Source organism: Pieris rapae, chromosome 2 (assembly GCF_905147795.1).
Source record: "Pieris rapae chromosome 2, ilPieRapa1.1, whole genome shotgun sequence".
NCBI classification, from domain to species: domain Eukaryota; kingdom Metazoa; phylum Arthropoda; class Insecta; order Lepidoptera; family Pieridae; genus Pieris; species Pieris rapae.
In genome coordinates, this window is record NC_059510.1 from 6,005,854 (window position 1) to 6,028,175 (window position 22,322).

The window sequence follows — 22,322 nt, forward strand, 5'->3', positions numbered from 1 at the left end:
ATCGTACTATCAACAGATATAAAATCATTTATTTTGTCGAAGACTAGAAAAGATCTTGGCTACCGCGTACTGTAAGAACTACAAAGGCTGCTAAAGCCAGAATTCGTCGAAACCCCATTAGCAAGCAAAAAAATCTTATCGCGAGAAATGAAGATTCCAGCCAGGAATATGTCACGTATTATAAAACAAGATATGTATAATAGACCAATAGCCGTCGATGTGCAGGACATACTCTATAATCACTATTAAAGAGAGCGAAATTTTTATCACGATTTAAGAAAACTGGAATAAGCAAAATTATAAAGGGTACGTTCACAGTTCTAAAGAAGCTGCTGAAGTGGTTGGAAAGGTACAACGTTGTTATTATCGTGTGTGCTTATGAAGGAGTCATAAAACTACACTAGTGTATATAGCCTTGGATCATGTTCTGAAACCTCTCAGCAATACCCTTTTTAAAGATATACCCTAGACTTTCCAACAGGACTCTACACCTGGTCACATGGCACGAACTACAATGAAGCCCAACCCTACCATGAAGGGTTTCATTCTTCATAAAAAAGCATTTTTATAACTTAAAGAACTTATGGCTAGACTATGTTGTATAGTAGAGTGGACTCAGTTTAAGCACTTAGACGCACATTTGGTCCGTTGTGACTTAACTGCGTAAGTCAGTGCTCAGAACATTCCTAGCTTCACTCTTTGGAAATCCACAGCCACGCTAAGTCTGCTTATGTTTATTTAAGAGAGAGGGACCCGTAATTATCGTTTCATTATTGAAAAATTAATTCTATTGAGGCTAACAAGTCGTTTTACTGGGGTAAACTAACTAACGGGTTTACTGTTGGCAGTGCCACTTTGGACTGTTTGCAGTCCGCGTTTTGCGACCAACGATCATTTTGGACTCCTGTGGATCTTGGTTTAATCCAGGTTCGTACCTGCGGGAAAGGCATGGAAAGAAGCCGGCACGCCGGAAGCATTCCGGATCCCCTCTTTGCAAGCTCATGGGCAGCTTCATTGCCGAGAGAGAGAGAGTTTTGCTTCCAGTGCATGGTGATTCTCCAGTAGCAACCAGTCTTAACTAATCACATATTTGCCTATTACAACATTTACAGATAAAGACATTGATAAATAACATCTAAAAAGTGGCTGGTTTCTAAAATTGAAATCTTTCAGACTACGATCTCCATTATGACAGATATCAGTTCTAACTAAAAAGAGCTGAAAGAATTACAGCTGCGTATTTTTTATCAATCTCTGCAGATTATGTTTATTGGCACGTTTATGTTCTTCGGATTAACACACGTCGTAAAGGCCCTGTACATTGTTCTACATAAATCAATTAATAAAACGCGAGAATCGCAATAAAAACACTAAACGATACGCAACAGGCTTGTTTAAAGCTTATAAAGACATTTTATTAAAACGCTTACAATTTCCTACATAGTGTGTGTAGTGTTTTTATTGCTTGAAAAACCAACATTTATGCGTTAAATTGAATTTTATTAGTTTTATCGGTATAACAAAATACATCCAGGTGCGATGAGTACGATTTAAAGTAAAATTTCAATGATAAAACATTTTTGTAATATACCTACTTATTAATCGCTTTTTGCATATTTCTTTGTATATAAAGTATTTTATGTAGATAATGATAGTAAAATCACAAAACCTCGTCATTAATGGATTAACTCCATAGAGAGTTGACTTTAACGACATTTTATCCATAAATATTTCAATGTCGCACGTAAAGTCCGACATAACTTACGTTATTGTATAAAAATAAATTAAATGGCCTTCAACTTATTAACCATTTTACTTACTAACTTGATATATAGTAGAAATTTGAATCAAAAATATATATTTAAACATCTAATAAAATACAATAAGCGACCTTCGTTACGTAAGTGTAGCCCACACTTACACAACATCGCAATGTGTCAATTGTCAAATATATTATGGTGCATCTATGTATTTTCCCCTTTAAAAGTCTAATAAATACCATAGATGATGATCATAAACAATATGTCAGATTTACTGTTAGTTAAATGGTAGTAAAGAATATATTCAATTTATTCTGTTAACGATAAAATAACCGTGTATTTTACGATTCATTTGTTTCAATGCAGTGTTGACGTGATTGACAATAAGAACGAATTAAACGTTTTATAAAATGGAAAGTGTTATGGATTGTATAACGTAATTTCTTAAGAGGTATCTATTTCACAGAGAGGCTGTATTTTATTAGATTAACAGCATTCAAACTTTATAGGTAACAGACACATGTAGGTAATAATGCTTGCAAAAGAGATAAATGTTCAGTATAGTTACCCACTAATTTTTAAATGCGACATAAATTTAACATCCAACTTTCCTTACTTTTAAATAATAACTCGTGTAGATAAAGAAAATACGAAGGACCCTGGGGAATTAGACAGAATTATAATATAGTTCTGTTTTAATTTATATTGGAAGATATAACTTATATTTTTACAAAACTTATCCATGACCTTGCTTTGTCTTTTTAAGCATTACAGGTTTTAAAATCAGCATTGATCCATCCATAAAGGACGAAAAACAAAGAAACTTTCACTTTGGTCGGGCAAACAGGAAGTTAATGAAAGGCTAACTTGTGTAAAGTTTAATCAGAGGAAAGAAAGTTAATCAACGCATGTTTACTTAAAAACCTCACCTTTATATCGGAAATAATTACGTTACATAAGTAAATATATTACACATTAATAAATCCATTTCCTTATAGCATTATTAACAAGTATTAAAAATAAGAATTAAATACTGTCGTTTGTCAATTGTAGTATGTATTTCAAGTTTAAATATAAATATTTATTAATATGCATACATTTATTTATTAATAAACATTATATTATACAATGTTAATTAGCTTGTTTGCGAAAGTACGTAAGCTATTCTTTTTTTTTTTAAACTTCTGGGAATGGGGATGGGGAATCAACAATGTTTAATGACAGTTGTTTAAGCCGTTCTTAGACCTAGAACAGCAACTAGAACCCCAACACATTTGTTCAACTAGCGTGGGTGTAAAGTATTCTACTGATAAAGAGACGACATCCGCCAAGTTCTCCCGACTGTGGGAAAAGCGGACAGGTGTCACTTATCGCCTTAAGGTACCAAACACTTAATCCCAAAACATAAAATGAACACTACACTATCGATATAAGGCTCAATTTAAAACAACAGTTACGACACAAATAAACGCAACAAAATATCATAAAATAATTGTCCGTTTTAGAATGATCAATTTGAATAAGCTGGATGAATTTATGGACCAATTAAACAGGATTTTATCTCTTTAACCAACTTCAAAGAAGATAATTCCGTAGGTAGGTAGGTATAATATAAAGCGATACATTAACGCATAGGTAACGATGATAGATAGGTTTTTACATTTCATATTTTCTTAAGTATTATCTTTTAATTTTTTAATCACGCAAATTATTCAGCGGCTTTTTCGGCCTTTATATCACCATTCTGTGTTTGTTTTTATCATTCTTTACAGGCTAGGGATCGGTCTTTCCTCGGCACTTTTGTGTCTGACATCAAACTTAAATCCCACACGTAGAATCACTACACATAAGGGATTGAGATTAATTAGTAATCTACACTTTTACCTTTAACGCACACAAGTTTTTTGCATATAAAAGAAGCCTTAAAAGTCTTAATATCATATCAAACCACTTCCACGTTTGCACGTGTAATTATCCTAAATTATTAAAAAAATCACGTATCAAGTTACGTAAAGCCTTATAACTGAGAAGGCATTATCAGATTTAAAAGTGTGTAATACCTTATTAATTTTTGAATAAAAAAACCGGATGAAGAGGTTATCAATTCAACGTAGGTATATCTTCAAAGTTCAGCAAATATTGGCCGCGATAATATGCAATAGGATTTGGTATCGAACAGAACAAATAGAGAGTCGGGTTAATATAATTTAGGATTCTCGTGATTCGTGTTTATTAAAGCATTTCAGTTTGGCAAACGGCGTAATCTTAAGGAAGCCAAGACTTTGAGTCGCAGCGTCAACGGAGTAAGCTTAGAACTTTCTATAGGTAGGTTAAAGATTGGTGGACTTAGTTTCTCAGTTAAACTCTCGTTGTCCGTAAAGTCCTGGCTAATTAAGCCAGCCTTCCAGAAGCACCAGAAGTCTTATGGCCACTTCGCAGGCTTCACGTAGCAACCTCACTGCTCCGTTGTTTAGCCAGACTGATTCCTTTGCGCTGAAACAGTCCTATATTTTTGCATTCTTTATTTGGAAGCGGTAGTGCTTAATCGGGAAAGGTGGCGTTCTTTAAGAAGACACACTTAGCGCCGAGTCTCTTTCCGAATATCTCTATCTCTACGTTTCAACTGAATTTTACCCTCCTATGGTTACTTATGTCATTAATTTATGAAAATATGGTTGTATGCTTTTACTGATTCTTCCAATAGGGTCTTTTGCTTCTGCTATCTTAAACTATATCTATGGCATTAACGAGAATAAATTAAGAAAGTTGAATGACATAGAGGCATGCGTCAATAGCAAAGAATAAATAAATTTTGTTTTAGAAACTAGACATAATAGAACTCGTGGTCTTTTCCTGCTGTCTGTCTTCATTGTATTCAATTTGCACGACCCTTTCTTCTCACGTCTGCGCAGACGCCGATCGACGCCGAGTTCAAATCGAGACAATGTATTAGGGGATATAAGCTATTTGTTATACTTTAAAAAATTGAACCAAATATAGAATTATTGAATGAGGTTTAAAAAGTATAATGATATTAATCCAGTTGAAGCAAGAAACCTTAATCGACTGCTTAGTGATAGACTATATGTATGTATATAATATATACAATATAATGTATGTATGAAATAAACATTACTTGGTCTTGACACTTAAAAAAATGTGCTTTTAAAACTGTGACAAATCGTAGTTAACACGTGTGGCAGATCGTGGGAAGCGCGCTCCCTCAGGACTCCGAGATGCGCGTACGCAAGTAGGATTAAGTTTCTTGAGCACATGCCAGATTAGTAAAGATTTATATGGATAAGATGTGGAAGATTCGATAGTCTTATTAAGATAATTACCGTATCCTTTACTAAATGTTGCTAAATAATCTAATGTATAAAATTCTCGTGTCACGGTGTTTTTTTAATTAAATTCCTCCGAAATGCCGAGACCCTCAGTGAGTATAAAACTACAAATCAAAAAACATCAAGATACTATCAATACGTTGTAAAATTATGTCAACAGATGTAAAAATGACATTTAAACTAGACAAAAGTAATTAATTAGATGAAATGATAAATCATCATGAACATTTACTTAATTGGCCAATTAAGTATGCATATTTTTACATGGTACAATCATTACGAATTACTTTCAAGGTACTTATTGAAATTTGCTTGTTTTTACGATGACAATTGACAAATGACATTTGGCAAATGTTTATGAATATGACATTTCAAGTCTTCGTTACCGTTTCATACTGTACTGACTTTGATTGATCCTTTTAACTTTTCGTTAAACAATACAATGTGCCATCGAGGAGTTATTTCAATTTTCACGGAAATTTTAAAAAATCCGCTCCATATAAAACTTTTGTTACTCCTATATGTTTGAATAGCAGTCAAGCATTAAGAACATTCGCCATCTGCTTACATTGAATTACTTACGTACGATTTAGACCGTGTTCTCTAGCTATTTTTTTTTAATAATTATTTTATTTTAATAATGGTTTTCCTCGTAGTATTCGTTACTATATCCCACACTATACTTAAAGTTTAATTTTTAATAAGTAGGTCAAAGTAACAAAAAATGCATAATTATTCGTAAAATTATTTATAAAATTATTTCATACATTCACATTATGATATCATGATTATGTAACATTTAACGTAGGTTTAAAAAAATATATTATATATACTGGACGAGACGTTTTGTGGTTTTTGTACAGAAGAAACATTAGTAGGTAAAATAAAATCCCTAGACTCTTCTATTTATTTAAAAAATAGGTAAAAGATATTTAAGCGTATTATTTAATTATATAAATATGAATTTAATAAATACTAATAAAGTATTACGATTTAATAAATTATAAATCAAATGCAAGTTTAAATTTTATAACAGCTTTATTATTCTAATGAATCTTTTAAATTAACAAGCCCAGCCGTGACCGCTCGGTCACGTGTCCAATACAAAAAACCCTATTATTACAGTCAACTCAAAAAGGTAGCATGCACGCTCATAATTGTATTAATCATTCAACGCGACCGGCAGACGATTTTCATCAACAAAGTGCTCTTGTTTGTTTTTTTCGTAAGGAAGTCCACCGAAGGTGAACCGTGGGAACGCCGGGCGGGTGCACTTCCCAAAACATCGACGCACGGCAGCGAGTCAGACGTGCGCCGGCTAAAACGGGATAAAACATCTACCAAGCCACCTCGTCAAACAAGGACAAATAACATGACGTGTGCGCGCCAAGCGACAGCTTACAATCGCGTGATCATCTATCTACAAGAAATAATAAAACAGCAATAAAAGAAACACGAGACAACGGTAACCATTAACAGCGCGTGCGAGCGAGATAGCATCGTTGGCTTAGCGACGCGCGCCGCTCTTGCCGTTGAATTTTAAAGATCAATGATCGATATGATAAAGCTGAGAAGCACGCTCGGGTAGTGAATAACGAAAATAATTGTGAGATAGAAATACCCAAATGAACCTTGCAAGACAGAGAGGTTAATACTTGGCTCGTGACATACATGTTTGCGTTCTATACTAGAGGGCGTTGATAACAATTACTGTGTCATGAAAGTTACATCATTTTGTTTAATATTTTCTTTCATAATATTTAACATTCAGATATCGTTACATGAAATCGATTGATAAATAATGTGAATGTTTAATCATAACAGAAAACATAAACTTGCTTTTACGACTGGTACGCCTATAATACAGTATTATTAATACATGTAATCTTGTTTATGATAAAAAAAATTTATTTAGCTTTTTAGTTACATGAAAATGCCAATACATTAATTAAAGTGTTATTAATCATTAATTTATAAGAACAAAACAGTTCTTATAATAAAAGGTTTGTCTTAATAGCAATTTAATAAAAGGAAATTGAAATTTTATTGAAATCATTCATATATAAAAAACCCATTATTTATTATTGATATATTTTACGAAATTTTCGCGCCTAAACCTGGAACGCGATGACAGCGCCGACGGCTATTTGGTTAAACGCAATTAGTACATCTTGTTTGATTAAGATGGCGCTAAATAAAAGTAGAACACTGGTATAAGTCAGTGCATTGTCTATGTAATTTTACCGAATAAACTTATATAAGTCATCGAATAAAGACTAAATAGACTTATTTCTTTATAAAAAATATTAAACATAAATACTTTTGCAAATCTCTTAAGTGGCTTCTTCAAGTAGCTATTGACGCGAGAAATTTTAAGTAGTAAAATAAGTAAAACGTTATGGATTATAAAAGTAATTACTGCTTGATAATTATGTCTTGATACACGAATAAAAATTATTAATCTGACATTGACAAAAAGAGTCTTGGTGTCACATTTGGTAAGTGCTAGAATGATTAGGTACCTTTACATCTTTAAACTTCTTATAATAATAATAAACTGTAGGAACTCTAATTGAATAAATAAACTAATTTTCACTGAGAGGCAAAGTCGTGGAAGAGGGGTCAACACAAAATGAAACCGCCTTGAAAGTACAGTGGGTTTCATTATCTTCATTACAAATTACTTCTGTTGCTTAGTATGAACAAAGTCACTAAGGTGAAATAATTCCTAACATCTTTTTTATATACATAAATTGTTAATCTATGTAATCTGTTTTGGCTTTCTGTATTGTCTTAGTGTTTTGTATTATAATATGTATAAGTATAAGCTGTTAGATTACTTATAATTAAATAAATAAATCAATGCCTTAAAAAAGGTCATATAGGTAGGAAATTTAAAAAAACACTTTTCTTATATAGATGGACTTGGTAACCACGCCTCCATAATTAGTGATCTCACCATCAATAAGTTCTGTCTGTCATAAAAATACTTTAAAGATTTCAGAGATGAGATTGAATATGAAGATATAAAAATGTCATCTCCGTGAAACCCATTTCCGCTGTTACAACATCGATAATTATCACATCATAATTATCTACTATCAAGGAATTTGGAGCTGAAGTTTTTTAATTATCAATTAATTTATTGATAAAGGCTTTAAAAGTTAATTTTATTTGTATGAATATTTTAATAGGTAGATAGATTATCTTGATTTTATAGGATTCTAATTGGTGTTTAACCGACACACGTATTATTCAAATGTACGCCAATTTATTAAGATAATACATATTAATTTTATGTACTAATAGTGAAAATTTACAATATACTAATTAATCACGTAACATATGCCTATTATATTCTAAAATAATAACGTTACATTCTGGTTATATATCAGTATAGTCCAAAGTCTAAACTATAGAGTTATATTTTGATTTCCAGAAATTCAAACCCAGGCCTTCAATCACTCCAGCCTACTACGCTACCAGCTTATTACGATAATATCTTATAAAAATTAAGTGAAAACAGGATACCTACAATAGATTTAAATTAGAAATTTGAAAATAGAATACCTAACTGAAGGCGTGCGCGCGCATTGCGTTATTCGTAATTCTATTGGCCGTCCGTAAGCCAATCACGGTGGTAGGCAGACCTAGGCGTGATCCATTTTTCCACGCATAAGGAAAAGCGCGTTAGCAAAGATACATTTTCCTCTAAATGAAATTACTAAGAAATCTACTGACACTATTTAGTACTATTAGGGATTTATCATACACGACAGGACAGGTAAATGTACGAATAAAAAATATATCGAATGGATTTAAAAGATTACCATAGATTATAGGTAGGTACTTATGTAAGGAATTATATGTAAGTTAAGGTAAAATATTAATAGATAAGTTGTTGATATCAAACACACACACAGAGACACATATAAACCTCAAACAATAAGAGATAAATAATTAAAATCTAAATTCTAATACATTAATTATTATTATTTAAAAAAAACAAACAAAGCACTGTTATAATTATTGCTTGTCTTCCCTAGCTAGACCTATTTTTAAATATGATGATTTAGGTAAGGTAAGTAGGTAAGTACTATTTTTTACTATATTAGTCTTCCTACAAAAATATCAAAGAATAACACAATAGTAAGTAGGTAGCTACCTACTTATAGCATCGTCAACGCATTTTTTTCTTGAAATTAGTCCTCATCAAAAGACTAGGTATGTCTACCTAGATACACTTTGTTTTAGATTATAAACTATAAGTTTCAGCTTTCAAAACACATGAGACGCTATTTAGCCAAGCACTGTTTTATTTGCCATCATTTCGGCTTGCATACTTTGACAGCCTAAATATAAGTTTTCGTTAAATGTGTAACCACACTCCGGTATAAAACGTGGAAGCTTAAAAGAAACAAAATATCATATCACCTTCGTCCCAAAATCCATTACAATGGTGGCGTATGAAGTAGTATACAACTGAATTAAAAAAAAATTCAAAGAGCCACCTGTGATGTTTGCATTTTTTTCTCTTTAATTTTTTTATCCTATGTGGGTTATTCGTAGGGTAATCATAAGGAATATTTATCATGCAGGTAATACATTTTTCATTGTCTCCAATTGGAAATTAATTTGCTTGCAAGCCAATATAAAAAATTAATTACCTTAACTAGCGTAGACCCACCCAGTCTTATGAAAATTGAATAAATAATTGAAAAATTAAAGGTCACCTCATAAATGTCAGATGTCGTTTTGATTCGTTGTATTTAAGCGCCAAAAAACTTGTTTAAGTACCTGTCAATAATAACAGAATGAGAAACGAGGTGAGTTAAGAAAATTGCAAAATTGTAAGGAAAGTGGTTGTTTAATGCAAAAGGTGAGTAAAAAATTGTGCAAAAAACGCTTGTAAGACCGTGGGAGAATCGAGCAGGTGCCTTCTGCGGAAAACAAGTCGACTGTTCATCGTGGTCATATTGATTTTTAATTAACACTGAGACCTCTGAGGTAATTACAAAAAATACGCGTTGCGTGCGTTGATCGTGTAATGGTATTAGCCGGAACAATAGCACTTTAAGGTTCTATTAGAAGTTTAAATAAAATATTTTATTACGATATTTTAGTAAGTAATCATTTACCTTCACAATAGTGTCAAATAACTTTCAATATCACCTGCATAATAATAATATAAATTCCGAATAATTTCACTCAGTAACTTAAGTACTTTCCCCATTAGAAAAATGCCACAAACAGTTTCTACTGACAGGAAATAGTTCATATACAACCTCTATTTTCTATCTGTGAAAAATGATGATCACTAAATGAATATTTCCGCAAACATGCAAGTTTAGGTCTCATTTCATTCGAACATATAAAAAGGTGCATTTAATACCCAGTTTATCACATTGTACAATTTGATACACCGCTAGCCAACGGTACAATTTATCTAGCTTCTTAACCGGCCTGTCTTGTTCGAGCCAATTATCTCTTTTAGTTTTACTATTTGCAAGCGTATCGTTTATTTTTGTATAACGGATCTTTATAAATAGTATGTTTGTGTTTTTTATCGTGTAGTAGGCCTTGAAAGCCTTACTGTTTACTGTTTTAATTTTCCTGTATTATTTCTGTTTATGTACCGTTTCGCTGCACTTGTTTTTGTTTGAGTAGATTTCCCTTTTATACCTTCGAGTCAATAGTATAATTACCTTCTTATGTGGGTTATACCCTCAATAATAAATAATATATTAAAATATTTAAAAATACTTTGCAGTTACAGCTAAAAACGAAACCAAAACGCAGGCTGAAATGCCTAGAAAGACTTTATAAATTTAAATTCAGATGAATTATAAATGTTATTTTAATGATATTTAGTGAATAATTGGATGTTTCATATAAAATACTCAAAACATTAGATAAATGAGATATAATCAAAGCCATAATGCTACCAATACAAAATCTATACACGATTCAATAAATAATAGTGATGTTAATATTATTATAATTAATATTCCGAAGCACGACTACCTTTGAATAGCAAGGGTCATTCAATGCGTGACTTAACGCCTAAACCACTATTTTCCTATTACATTTTGCCGCGCAATTTGTATTCAAGAAAAGGCGCGCGCGCCCAACCGATCTTTGCCGACCTCGACCGAAGATAACCGAATGCAGCCGTGGGAATCTGCGGCAGGTGTTAGCGATACGAAGCACTTCTTACTGAGTAAACACTCAGTATACAATAATAATATTATAACCGTCTCGAAGCGTCTGTATTGGAAAACATATTTTGTGTGCTTAATGATACTGCTTTTTGGTGTGGTATATTTTTTTGCGACGCTATTGAGGGAGACGTGTCGAGTTTTATTTTAGTTGAATTTATTAACCCTTAATTGGTGCGTTTAACGTTGGGAAGATCGTCGTTTGACCTTTCGCTGAATGCCGTTCTTGTTTACATTAATTTAATTGCCGCGCGTATATTTTGCGTTTAATACGTAATTCGTCTGACTAATGTTCTTACTATACAAATGTGTGTTTTGTAAGCGTTTTTACAGTAATAAACTTATGATAGCTTATTTACGTTAAATATGATTAGTCGCTACCGTAAAGTTAATTTAGTTCTTTTTCATTAGATAATCTAATTTATTTCTTGTAATGTTTGCTGTATTAGCTATTTAGTAAATTTATGGTATTATAAGCAGTATTTCATTTACAAGTAACTCCTGTTAAAGATAATCAACAAAAACAAAAGAAATACGATATTGATGCAATTTTTTATTATAGCCCTTGGATTAAGACGACAACGATTAACCTGTGAATAGAGTATTGCGGCTTTTGTATAATTATTGCTATTGTATATCGTCTAGCTAGTTCACAGATAACCGAAAGGATGGAAGGAAGATTACTTACTTTGATACACAGCAAGGCTGTTTCAACATGTTTATCATTGTATTGTTCTTATTTAAAAAGCTTATTCGAAGTTAGGCTCATAAATTTCACCGGCGTTTGAAAGAGTGATACACTTCTAAGAACACCTGTACCTAACTAACTAAAAATAAGAATGCTAAACTAACTTAAATTTAATTTCACTAAGCAAATCATTCAAATTGATCAGATGCGCAGTGACCCGTTTTATATAAGTAATTTATGTTATTAAATTCACTAAAACAAGTTTCATTCAGATCCAACTTTTGTCTAACAACAGATTGGGCCGATGATAAAAAAAATTATGTTAATAATATTACCAAAAGTCAATGAAACCCACGCAGGCCCACGCGATATATTAATGAGTCATTATGACATTTTTATTCAAATTTCAATATTACAAGACTCAAAATTTACATATTTTAACTGATTTTGAGGCATAGACGAATTGTTATACATGTATGTAAAATACTGTTGATTTAGCGGTTCCAATCAAGTCAATGCCTAATGCAACAAAAGTTGCAAGCACTTGTTACGTATTAAACATAATATATAATATAGTATAAATAATAAAAAGAGATTACATATATTTTTTGTAACAGGGAGCAAATGAGCAGGAGATCTGATGTTAAGTGATATATCAAAGACACTATGGATGCCAGAAGGCTCGCGAAATCGTTGTCGGCCTTTAAGAATTACTTATTATGTCATAACGCTCTTTTCATGCATTATTCATAAGTAGGTACATATCATTTCTTTCTTATAATTTAATGACTGCGTTTTACTTCGCGGATAACGTAACGATAAAATCTCATAATCTCAATATAAGTAATAAAACTAGACTAAACACATGGTGTAATAAATGGAAATTATATTCACAATTGATATACCAGAAAACGTTGTCACATTAACACCAACAAAAACTCAGTTTTGTATCGCTCAGCCCGGATATACAATGGCTAGTAGATATTCAAGCCTTGATTTGTTTTGAGTATTATGAATATCCATAGCACTAAATCATCTGCATCATGAGCATACCCCACATACACACCCTCAATTTCACACTATCACGTAGAACAGCCCAATTAGATAATACCTACGAATGTAATAATATTTATTGAAATTAGCTTTACGAAAGGCTCTTTTGTTTATATTATGTATTCCGTCTTTGGCTATATGTTTTTGTTTAATATAATTTATGTTAGCTGTAGGATTACGAAATAAAACAAATATTTTTTTGTTAACCACAATAATTTGTGACTGGGCAATACTGAATTGTTTCATACTTACTGACACCTCATCAAGCATACAGCCTCATTAACTTCCTATTTTTTATAATCCAGAAAAACGGTTGCTAAATTTTTTCAGTACCAACTAAGTGTCGCTTCCGTAGATAGTCACGCACTTGTTTTTTATCGTTTAATTGGTGGAAGTATGATCTTTTTTACGTATTCCCGTTTCACGCATTCAACACACAATTCGTTTATAAAGATAAACTTTTAAGATCGTAAACCAGGCAGAAAATAAAAATTGTTGTTACTGTAATTGTTATAGAAAGGTTGCTTATATATGACATTTACTATTTAGGTACAACAAAATAAGCAGATGCATGTACAAAAAAGAAAATCATGATTTTTAAATAAAGACAGAAACATGAAAAACCGACCTACTTATTATTTCTCAGGTGTTCAATGTAATCTCTGGTTTTGTACTGCACTCAACTAGTATTAAATAAAAAATAACTAAAGATTACTAGTGTGTACGACTGGAGTAAGTGTTCCGATTTCGGAATGGAATATTTTTTATATTATTTTAGGAATAGCTTATAAATAATTTTAAACCTGCCCGCGTTATACTGAATCCATTTCTTTCAAATTAAATAAATGCAGTTTTACTAGCTTTAATCGTGAGACAAGTATCACGGGTTGTATTGCCGGGATAAAGATTCTTAATGAAACAATTACTTCAGCCATGAAAAAACCCAGGGCTAACAAAATGATGTTCGCTTTATTATATTATAAGAATTTGCATGTTCACCCAAGATCAGTATTGTTTTCATGCTTAATTTGTTATATTACGAATAGGAAAGCAAATTTACTATTTATTGAGTTATTAATTACTTGGTTATCTTTATTTTTTTCCAACACAATGTACAGTATTTACTACAATCTTAACATACATAATTGATTGTAATAATAATAATAATAAATAACAAGATATAAGACTAGAAAGCGCACATCATTCTGTTGCATGTCTATAACGAATTCTGTTCGTCATTATATATCATCGTGGTTTCGCACAACAGAAAATGAAAACAATTGTAGGTTTAATATTTAAGGTGCAATTTATGCTAGTAATGAGACACTGTACATCTATTACGATGAATTATTTAAGTATATTTCAATACTCTGTAATTTTCAATAATTAAGAGCCGTTTGGTAAATAATAGAGCATGGTTTTTCTTAGTAATGAGATGTAAGAATACAAAATTATGGATGATTCAAAAGGTAATTAATTTTTAGTGCAGATATCTTTGAAATAGTACTTATTCTTATAGTGCCGCTCCATTAATGGACTTACAAGCAACCATTGTGAAGCGTGTCTTATTCAGATGCAGAACAGTAATAGCTGGGTCTCACCCATTGTAGTATTTGGGTCTTAATAGTTACTTAAACTTTAACTAATAAATTGAGACTAAAGGTGGAGTTTCTCAGGGCAAGGCGTATTTTGGGTGGCTGAGTCGCGGTAAATAATAATCCCGTGTAGTACAACCCTATATGGGTCTTGGCCTCAGATTGCATCCGTTTCTTTAATCTTTTTTATTTGATAGACAAGTAAGTGATATTTCCAAGCTTTTTTTTTGTTTGTATTTTAGACATGACGGTTATTTCACGAGTTACTTTCACAGTACAAACGAGGCATGCACATAGTGTCAATTATTACACAGACAGGGAGTGAACATACGACATCAGGAAATAGAGTCGCACACTTAAACCACTAAGCCAACTCTGCGTACACAGCGGACCTTGAGCCACTTATATACCATCATAGTACCACGGAATTCAACAAAGTCAATAGTAGAATTATGGCTATAGCATTTGGCTACTTAAATAGCTAAATAATACTTTGGTTTAACTGCCCATAATCATTCACAATAATATATTGATCTAGAATAATTAGAATTAGATTGTTAGATTAGATGTTAAATCTATAAATTGGAATGTACCTATTCCAATTATTATTTGATAATATTTTCCGTGCAACGACTTGTGAATTATAATAATAATAAGACTTTTTATTTCCTGTTTTAGAATAGTTGGTGGTTGTAATATTAGAGTAACTAAAAAATTTGATTTTTAGTCATGTAGCAAGAATGTCAAGCAGAAAGTGGATCAAGCAGATTATAAATAAATAATTTAAATACTTATTGGAATTTCTCTATTTTCTCAGTTTTGAGCCTTTTAAAACTCGTGTTGAATAATTATATCAAAATTTATTGTATCAACGGTCATACTCTATGGAATCACAAAGCGGGACAAACTGTTACAATTTATATAGTACGGAACTAGGGACCGGAACATGAGCAGGTCACGGGTCAGGTAATGAGACAGGTTGGGTAAAGGTCATGGGACAGGTAAAGGTCACCCTTCCCGTGTTGTCAGGTATTGTGTGCCCTATGCACTTGATTACCGATTGTCATTGGTATCCCTATTGTATTCAATATTTTCAAAACTAATTTTATATTTTATTATCGCTTACTATTTCATAATTCAAGAGTTATACTACGAATTATTGTCGTAAATATTATTATATTACTCATGTTATATATTCAAAAAATCTAAAATTTTTCTCGATATTTTTTAATATACCTACCTACTTGTTGAAATGGTTTTTCAGGAGCGATAATATGCACTCCAAAAAAGCAATGATTACTCGTTGCAAAAGTGACTGCAAATGATGTTTAAATATTTGCCGTATTATTAAATAAATTGAGACTGATATCCCACAAAATACATCACGTAAGCCTAATAATACGGTGCAGTATCTCGGACATCTTCGTAATAGCTTTCGCGTGTTCACTTATCGATATGTCAGGTAATCGATTAACTTCAAGAAATGTCCATCAATGTAGCCCGATCGAGTCTCGGCTATCATTAAGATAATATTAATTGGGCTCCACCGGTCTTCCGCGTCTCCAGCGGGATGAAAAAAGTGGGCACACGTGGTCACTACCGTTCATTTACGAACGCGAATTATGCGTAGTACGGCAGGTGGCAGGTGGCGACGATCATGGGAACTGAGGGTTGAGGCGAGTTCCCACGGGCGCGTCATTCAGTATACCACACCTGCCCTCCTTAACGGGGATGCTACACACACGACTGCCACGCGAAGGAGAGACGCGTAGCGCTTGTGTGCCCGTGCCTCGCTCGTGTGTAACGCGTGCGTACGCTGATGCGCTTGTGTGCGTGCCCGCACTACTTCACTTATCTAAGCGCAAGAAGGGTTACTTACATTGATTTATGTTTTCATTATACATAACATAAAATAAATACATTAATGATGCTTTTGCAAAGGATATTCTAATTACGAACGTAATAATTTTTCAAACTGATAGCATCTTAAATAAAATGTGTGCCATAAGGCAAATACCATAACATCGTTACGAAAAGGATGCATTTATCAATCTAGCAGCTTCCAGTGGCCGAGCCGCATTTAGAAGACATTATCATAAGTTTTCAACGAGGCTCGCTTTATTACTGTAACACTTGTATGTGGCCTCTTTTATTTATTTTATTGCAATTTACTTACATTAATACATTTCTGCCAGGCTTACGCAGTAATAACATTATTCACATTACATTTCAGACATTTCAATTAACACAATACAACAAGACAAATAAATATTAATGTTTATTAATTACATACATATTTTTAAATTTTCTTGAAAATCACATAAATTATTTAACCTTTGTTTAACGTAGTTTGAAAAACGTTTCTAAACGTTAGTTTAATACCTTGTTTGTTTTACACGCTATTCGTGTAACGATTGACAACAATATAATCTGTGGGACATTCCTCTGCCCGCATATAGTAAAGGAATGCATTGTTCGACGCGTGGCCTGCGTACACACTACACGTGATTGTTTTGTTGAGCCCCTCTTGTTATTAATAACACGAAACATTGATGTGTAATAGATAAAAGGGTGGGGAGTGTGATCATTATTATCTAATTGTTTGTGGGGTGTAAAGATTGGTTTATGGAATATGTTGCCGTAAATAATGGAATATGTTATATAAATACCTAGCTGAATAATTTCTTAACGAAAACACAATGTACTGACCATATTTTTTATATTTTTGTTACCTTGTTTTTTGGGAAAAAATCTGAAGTCACAATCGCCGCGTAAGCAGTGTCAAATGTCAAAGTTCAAAAAGAAAAAAAATTCATGCATATTCTTGTCCGACAGACTTTCTAGAGTACGGGCCTTCAATTTTATTTTTGGTACTATTTTTTTAAACAAACAACTAATAAAAAATGGTCTATTAAAAAATCTAAAAGGTCAATTTGTTTCCTCAATAAATTAAATATTCAATAACTATTCATTTATTCAATTATTTGACAGCACATCGCCCATCGCTAACAATAGAAACTCTTTACGCACACAGTGACAATACACATGTATAATCTGTGGAATACAAAGTTCCATTTCTGTAACCCTATCCAGTACGTGACAAAAAGGTAAAGGGGTTTTTTCTTTTTTCGACCCTGCACGTGGTCGGTTTGTGGTCCAACGTTTTTTTTTTGATGAAAGTATTATGTGTAAAAATTCTTCAGCTCTGAGCGATCGGTTACAACTAGTTACAACCGCTTTCCATGTCGGTATCACTTTAAAAAATTGCCTATTCAAGTGTTAAATATTACGAAATATTGTATTAAATACTTATATTATAATGGAAAGATAAGGGTAACCTTTGCTATTGAAAAGTTGTGTGAATATGATCAATAAATAGAAATAATCCACCAACAAAAAAATCACAGTAACACGAATAGTAATTTTTTTAAATAATCATATTTAAAAGGTACGATTTTTTTTCTTTACTAGAATAATAGACTTTTCTCCAACAAGATAATAGTCTTACTAGATTATAAACTATTTATTATAGTTATTGCATTGTTGGCTTTGGATTCAGCATATTATGACTCGCAACCCCGAGGTCGAATAAAATACTTGTTCAATGAAGGAAAACTAGTCAGTATGCCTTAGACTCAAAAAATCAACGGTGTGTGTTAGACACAGGAGTCACTTGCTAATAAGAATAAACAAATCGTCAAAAAATAGAGACAGAAATCTAAAGACCACACCCAAAAGGTGAAGCGCCACTGGTTTAATCATGGTTATAAGCACCTTTTATAAGAAATAGATAAAACTCCGAACTATGTTTAAACTTATACATCCTCTGTTCCGTACCATCAGTCTAATTGCAATCTTTCAGCTGAATTCATTTCCTTTTTTTAATTTTTTTTATAGACCCGGTGGCAAACGGGCAGGAGGTTCATCTGATGTTAAGTGATACCGGACATGGACACTCTCAATGCCAGAGGGCTCGCGAGTGGCAGAGTGCGTTGCCGGCCTTTTAAGAATTGGTATGCTTGAGTCTTTCTATCAAATTGTGCTTTCGCTGTGTATCTGAACAAGCAGGTATTAATTTAAACACTACCAAATAAAGCTGAATGCTTGTAATCCGGTATTTTGCTAGTAAGTTTTCTGTTTTTTGCAATAAGCAAAGAATTACTAGTAAAATCTAAAATTGGAAGTGTAATATTTATATGTTTTTCGTAACATTTAAATTTACCATTACTGTCAGGTTTTTAGAATAGATAGTTTGTAACATACACTATAGATATAGCATTATTCGTCATGTGAACTTGAATAGATAATGATGTAAAAACGTGTTTTTTTAAAACCCTTTGGACTAATTACATCCCAACGTCTAGTTTCTCTAATTTATTAAATTCCATATACCCGAGCAGTATTCACATAACTCACTGTGTATCCTTAGTAAATCAGAGGAAATGATTTATCAGTACTTTGTATGTGATTTGCGAGCCTTTCGATTTAATCGCAGGAAGCGAGCGCTATGATCAATCTACAGGAACCTAGGCTAGCCAGCTGCTGATGCATAGTCGTTAGTCCTACCGTCGGATGTGACGTATAAAACAAAGTAATATAATAAAATTAATCTCTATTTCTGAACAGATTCAAACAACAAACAAGACAAACTCAATTACACACATAAGAATAACTTCACATCGACAACAACAAAATCAAAGATTTAAAACAAGGATATACTCGTTGGTGCAAGAAACTTTGTGCCAAATATTGACTTTTATTAACTTTTACACATTTAAAGAAAAACACTTTTATTTAAAGAAAATTTTAACCTTATTTTAAATTATTTAAACTTATACTTATTCTTTTTAAATTATTTAAACATAATTTTAAATGTTTATTCAAAAATTTCAAATTATGTTTAAATAATTATAAGTTTAAATATATAACTTTAATCCGTAAAAAAGTGTTTTTCTTTAGCTTTTTGCAAGTGATTCTTGTAAGCAAAATCCTTTGCAAGCACAAAACTCAATTTAATAACAAGCCGTAAGGAATATTCTCTTAAATAATTCATAATACTGGTACCGAATATTTTATGTTTATCAAAGCAGGCAAAGCTGCGGTCATCTATTAGTATTTAAATAAAGTGATTCAAAGGCAACCTCCAGGCGGAATGTTGATGTAAAATTATGCAATCCATGCACAGGGGAATTGTGCAGATAATAACACGATGAATAATAATGTGATTAAAAGAAACCTTACGGGACCTGTCGGTTTGAATTATTAATGGTCGTAATGTGGTTTATCAAATTCGATCTAAATAGTTATGTCGTTCTCTTAGGTACAAATCAAGATATAAATAAATTTATTAAGTGAAAAGTGAACTGATTTTTTTAAAGCTTGCAATGTTCAAAACTCATAATATCCAACTCCTTAAATTTGAATTCTTACATAAAAAACAAAAACAAACATATACAATCATTCTAGCGAGTAATCATGCCCAAGAATTCTAAGTCGCGGCACGTCAAAGCCTATTCGTAGAAGTGTAAAAACCAGTCCTTACTACTAAAGACTCTTTAGGCGCGCGCTATTGCTCGCGTGCTGAGCGCGCGCCGGGCGTACCGGGACGCACGCGCGGGGCGCATATCAGGCTCCTATATAAAACCGGCGCCCTTCCTGATTTGATCATTCCCTGCTCACGCTTTGAGTAGTGCATGTCGCTCCTGCTCTTACGCAGATTGTAAATACGTAGACGTAGTTCGTTTTAGTATCCAACTAAGTTAATATGTGTCTCAAGAAAGTATCTGAGTCCCCGCAGACGGAGGCTGAGTCACCTCGTTCACCTTGGAAAAGGCTCTTAACAAAGGTAAGATTTCAATTATTTCTTTGCTTTTTAAATATTTATTTTTTGAATTTTTTTATGTTGAGTATTTCCGAGCAGTTAATTCAACAATGTTATCTCTTGTTATAGAACTCAAAACCAAGGTTGCCACGATCGGTGACTAGGTCTACGCGAGTGAATCTTAACAAGTGCTGGTCGAAGTTGGGTGAGCTGATCACCAACACGCCGCCACGCACTGACCTGCCATCGCATAAGACTGCTTATCCCGAAGAACCTGTTGTTGTGCCGTTCTCAAAATATTTCTATCCCACTGATCCGGTCAAACCGGTCACGGAAGATGATGATAACGCTGAAAATGAAAACCTCCTCAACTCGAGCCGTTTTGAACTCATCTCTGACGCGGAGATAGGTGATAACATGGCGAATGAAGTTAGAGAAATATGTTATGCCGCGACCAAATCCAACTGTTTCGTATGTAAACTTTGCTTTTAGTTGCGGATAATTTTATCGTTATACAGTGAAACAAAATCGTGTCTTCCAGTTTAGATTAAGTGTTGGTTAGCACAAATCTGTCTTCCATTAGAGTAAGCGAACAATAACATCATCAAATATGTTACGTTATTTGATTTTGTGATCTTAGTTTAGTGTTTCATCAATCAGATGATGTTATTGTTTTTCGTTTAAGGTAAATTAGTTGTTGGTAATGTAACAGTAAATTGTCACATCATTTGGTAGACAGCTTTAATACTGCACTGTAATTATCGAGCACGTTTGATTCTTCCTTTCGAACACCTAATTTTATAATCCAATGTCTTCCATTAGTTTTAGGATATATCTGTGATATCTAACTCGAAGCTTTAACTAGTATAAGTAGAGATTTTATTGCAAATTATTTAGCGTAAGAAATTTTTTGTCCCATTTCAAATTAGTAGATGTAAATAGATTTGAACATTAATATGCAACTGGACAAGTAAGAAAGCTTTAATTACTTGTAAGCTAGATGTAAAATATGTGTAAATTAATTGATTTTCTTGTGTTTACTTTTAATTGTATGATGATGTTCTTTTACGTGTATTAACTAACTAAAATAGGCCGAACGTGCCAATGTTACTTTAAGTTACTTTGTAATTTTAACGTTTAAGTACTTAGTTTTAGTTTTTATATTCAATGTGCCTTTTAGTTTATAATTATTTTTAATATTGCACGTTTAACAAATAGTACAATTAGTTATTATGTTTAGTTTAAACCATTTTTGTAGACTGATATTAATAAGATGAAGACTTTCGTTTGATCTCTGTAATAAATACTTATTTTAACAATACTACAGTCTTTAATTCAATAATCCTACAAAATCTTTGAAAAAGAATTAGAAATAACCTATGAATATGCTGCATATATATCGATAGTTGGACGATTTCAAATTACGATCGAATGGACCTTTTTTAATTTTTGGATTTGCCTTCGTCCGGAATTTAAGTATTCAGATATGTTATCTAAAAAAATATTTAAGAAACATCAGTTAGAACGTCATTCTATCATATTATAAATCCCTAGAACTCATAAAGAAATAAAAATCAATAAAAATGTCCAATTAAAAATAAAATAAAATTATAAATAAACGTATTTATTGTTATACTGAATGAGGCGGAACGAGGTTCTCCGAGTCAACTACTTAGTATAAACATTGAGCAGTTTTCTACCTCTAAGTACACGCCCTACATAAAGAGGTAATAAGGAAGTTTAGGTTATGTACTAGTAACTATAGATCAGGCAATATAAGATAAGCGAATAATGAAAGAATTTTTAATGACACAATGTTTTGAAATTTAGAACAATTTGA

General features: G+C 32.4%; 1 protein-coding gene across 1 annotated transcript; it reads left to right on the forward strand.

Moving 5' to 3' along the window:
• Window positions 1-20,343: 20,343 nt before the first annotated feature.
• Window positions 20,344-21,803, forward strand: LOC110997248. The gene is made up of 2 exons (XM_022265312.2): window positions 20,344-20,506; window positions 20,612-21,803. The coding sequence occupies exons 1-2, from the start codon at window positions 20,426-20,428 to the stop codon at window positions 20,972-20,974; spliced, it is 444 nt and encodes a 147-aa protein (XP_022121004.2). The 5' UTR covers window positions 20,344-20,425; the 3' UTR covers window positions 20,975-21,803.
• The last annotated feature ends 519 nt before the right edge of the window (window positions 21,804-22,322 follow it).

What these genes read in the sequence shown, in the direction of transcription:
- LOC110997248 (XM_022265312.2), top strand. Translation starts at nt 20,426, where the DNA reads ATGTGTCTCAAGAAAGTATCTGAGTCCCCGCAGACGGAGGCTGAGTCA. An exon ending in GGAAAAGGCTCTTAACAAAG is followed by an intron (nt 20,507 to 20,611) that starts GTAAGATTTCAA and finishes CTCTTGTTATAG; the next exon opens with AACTCAAAACCAAGGTTGCC.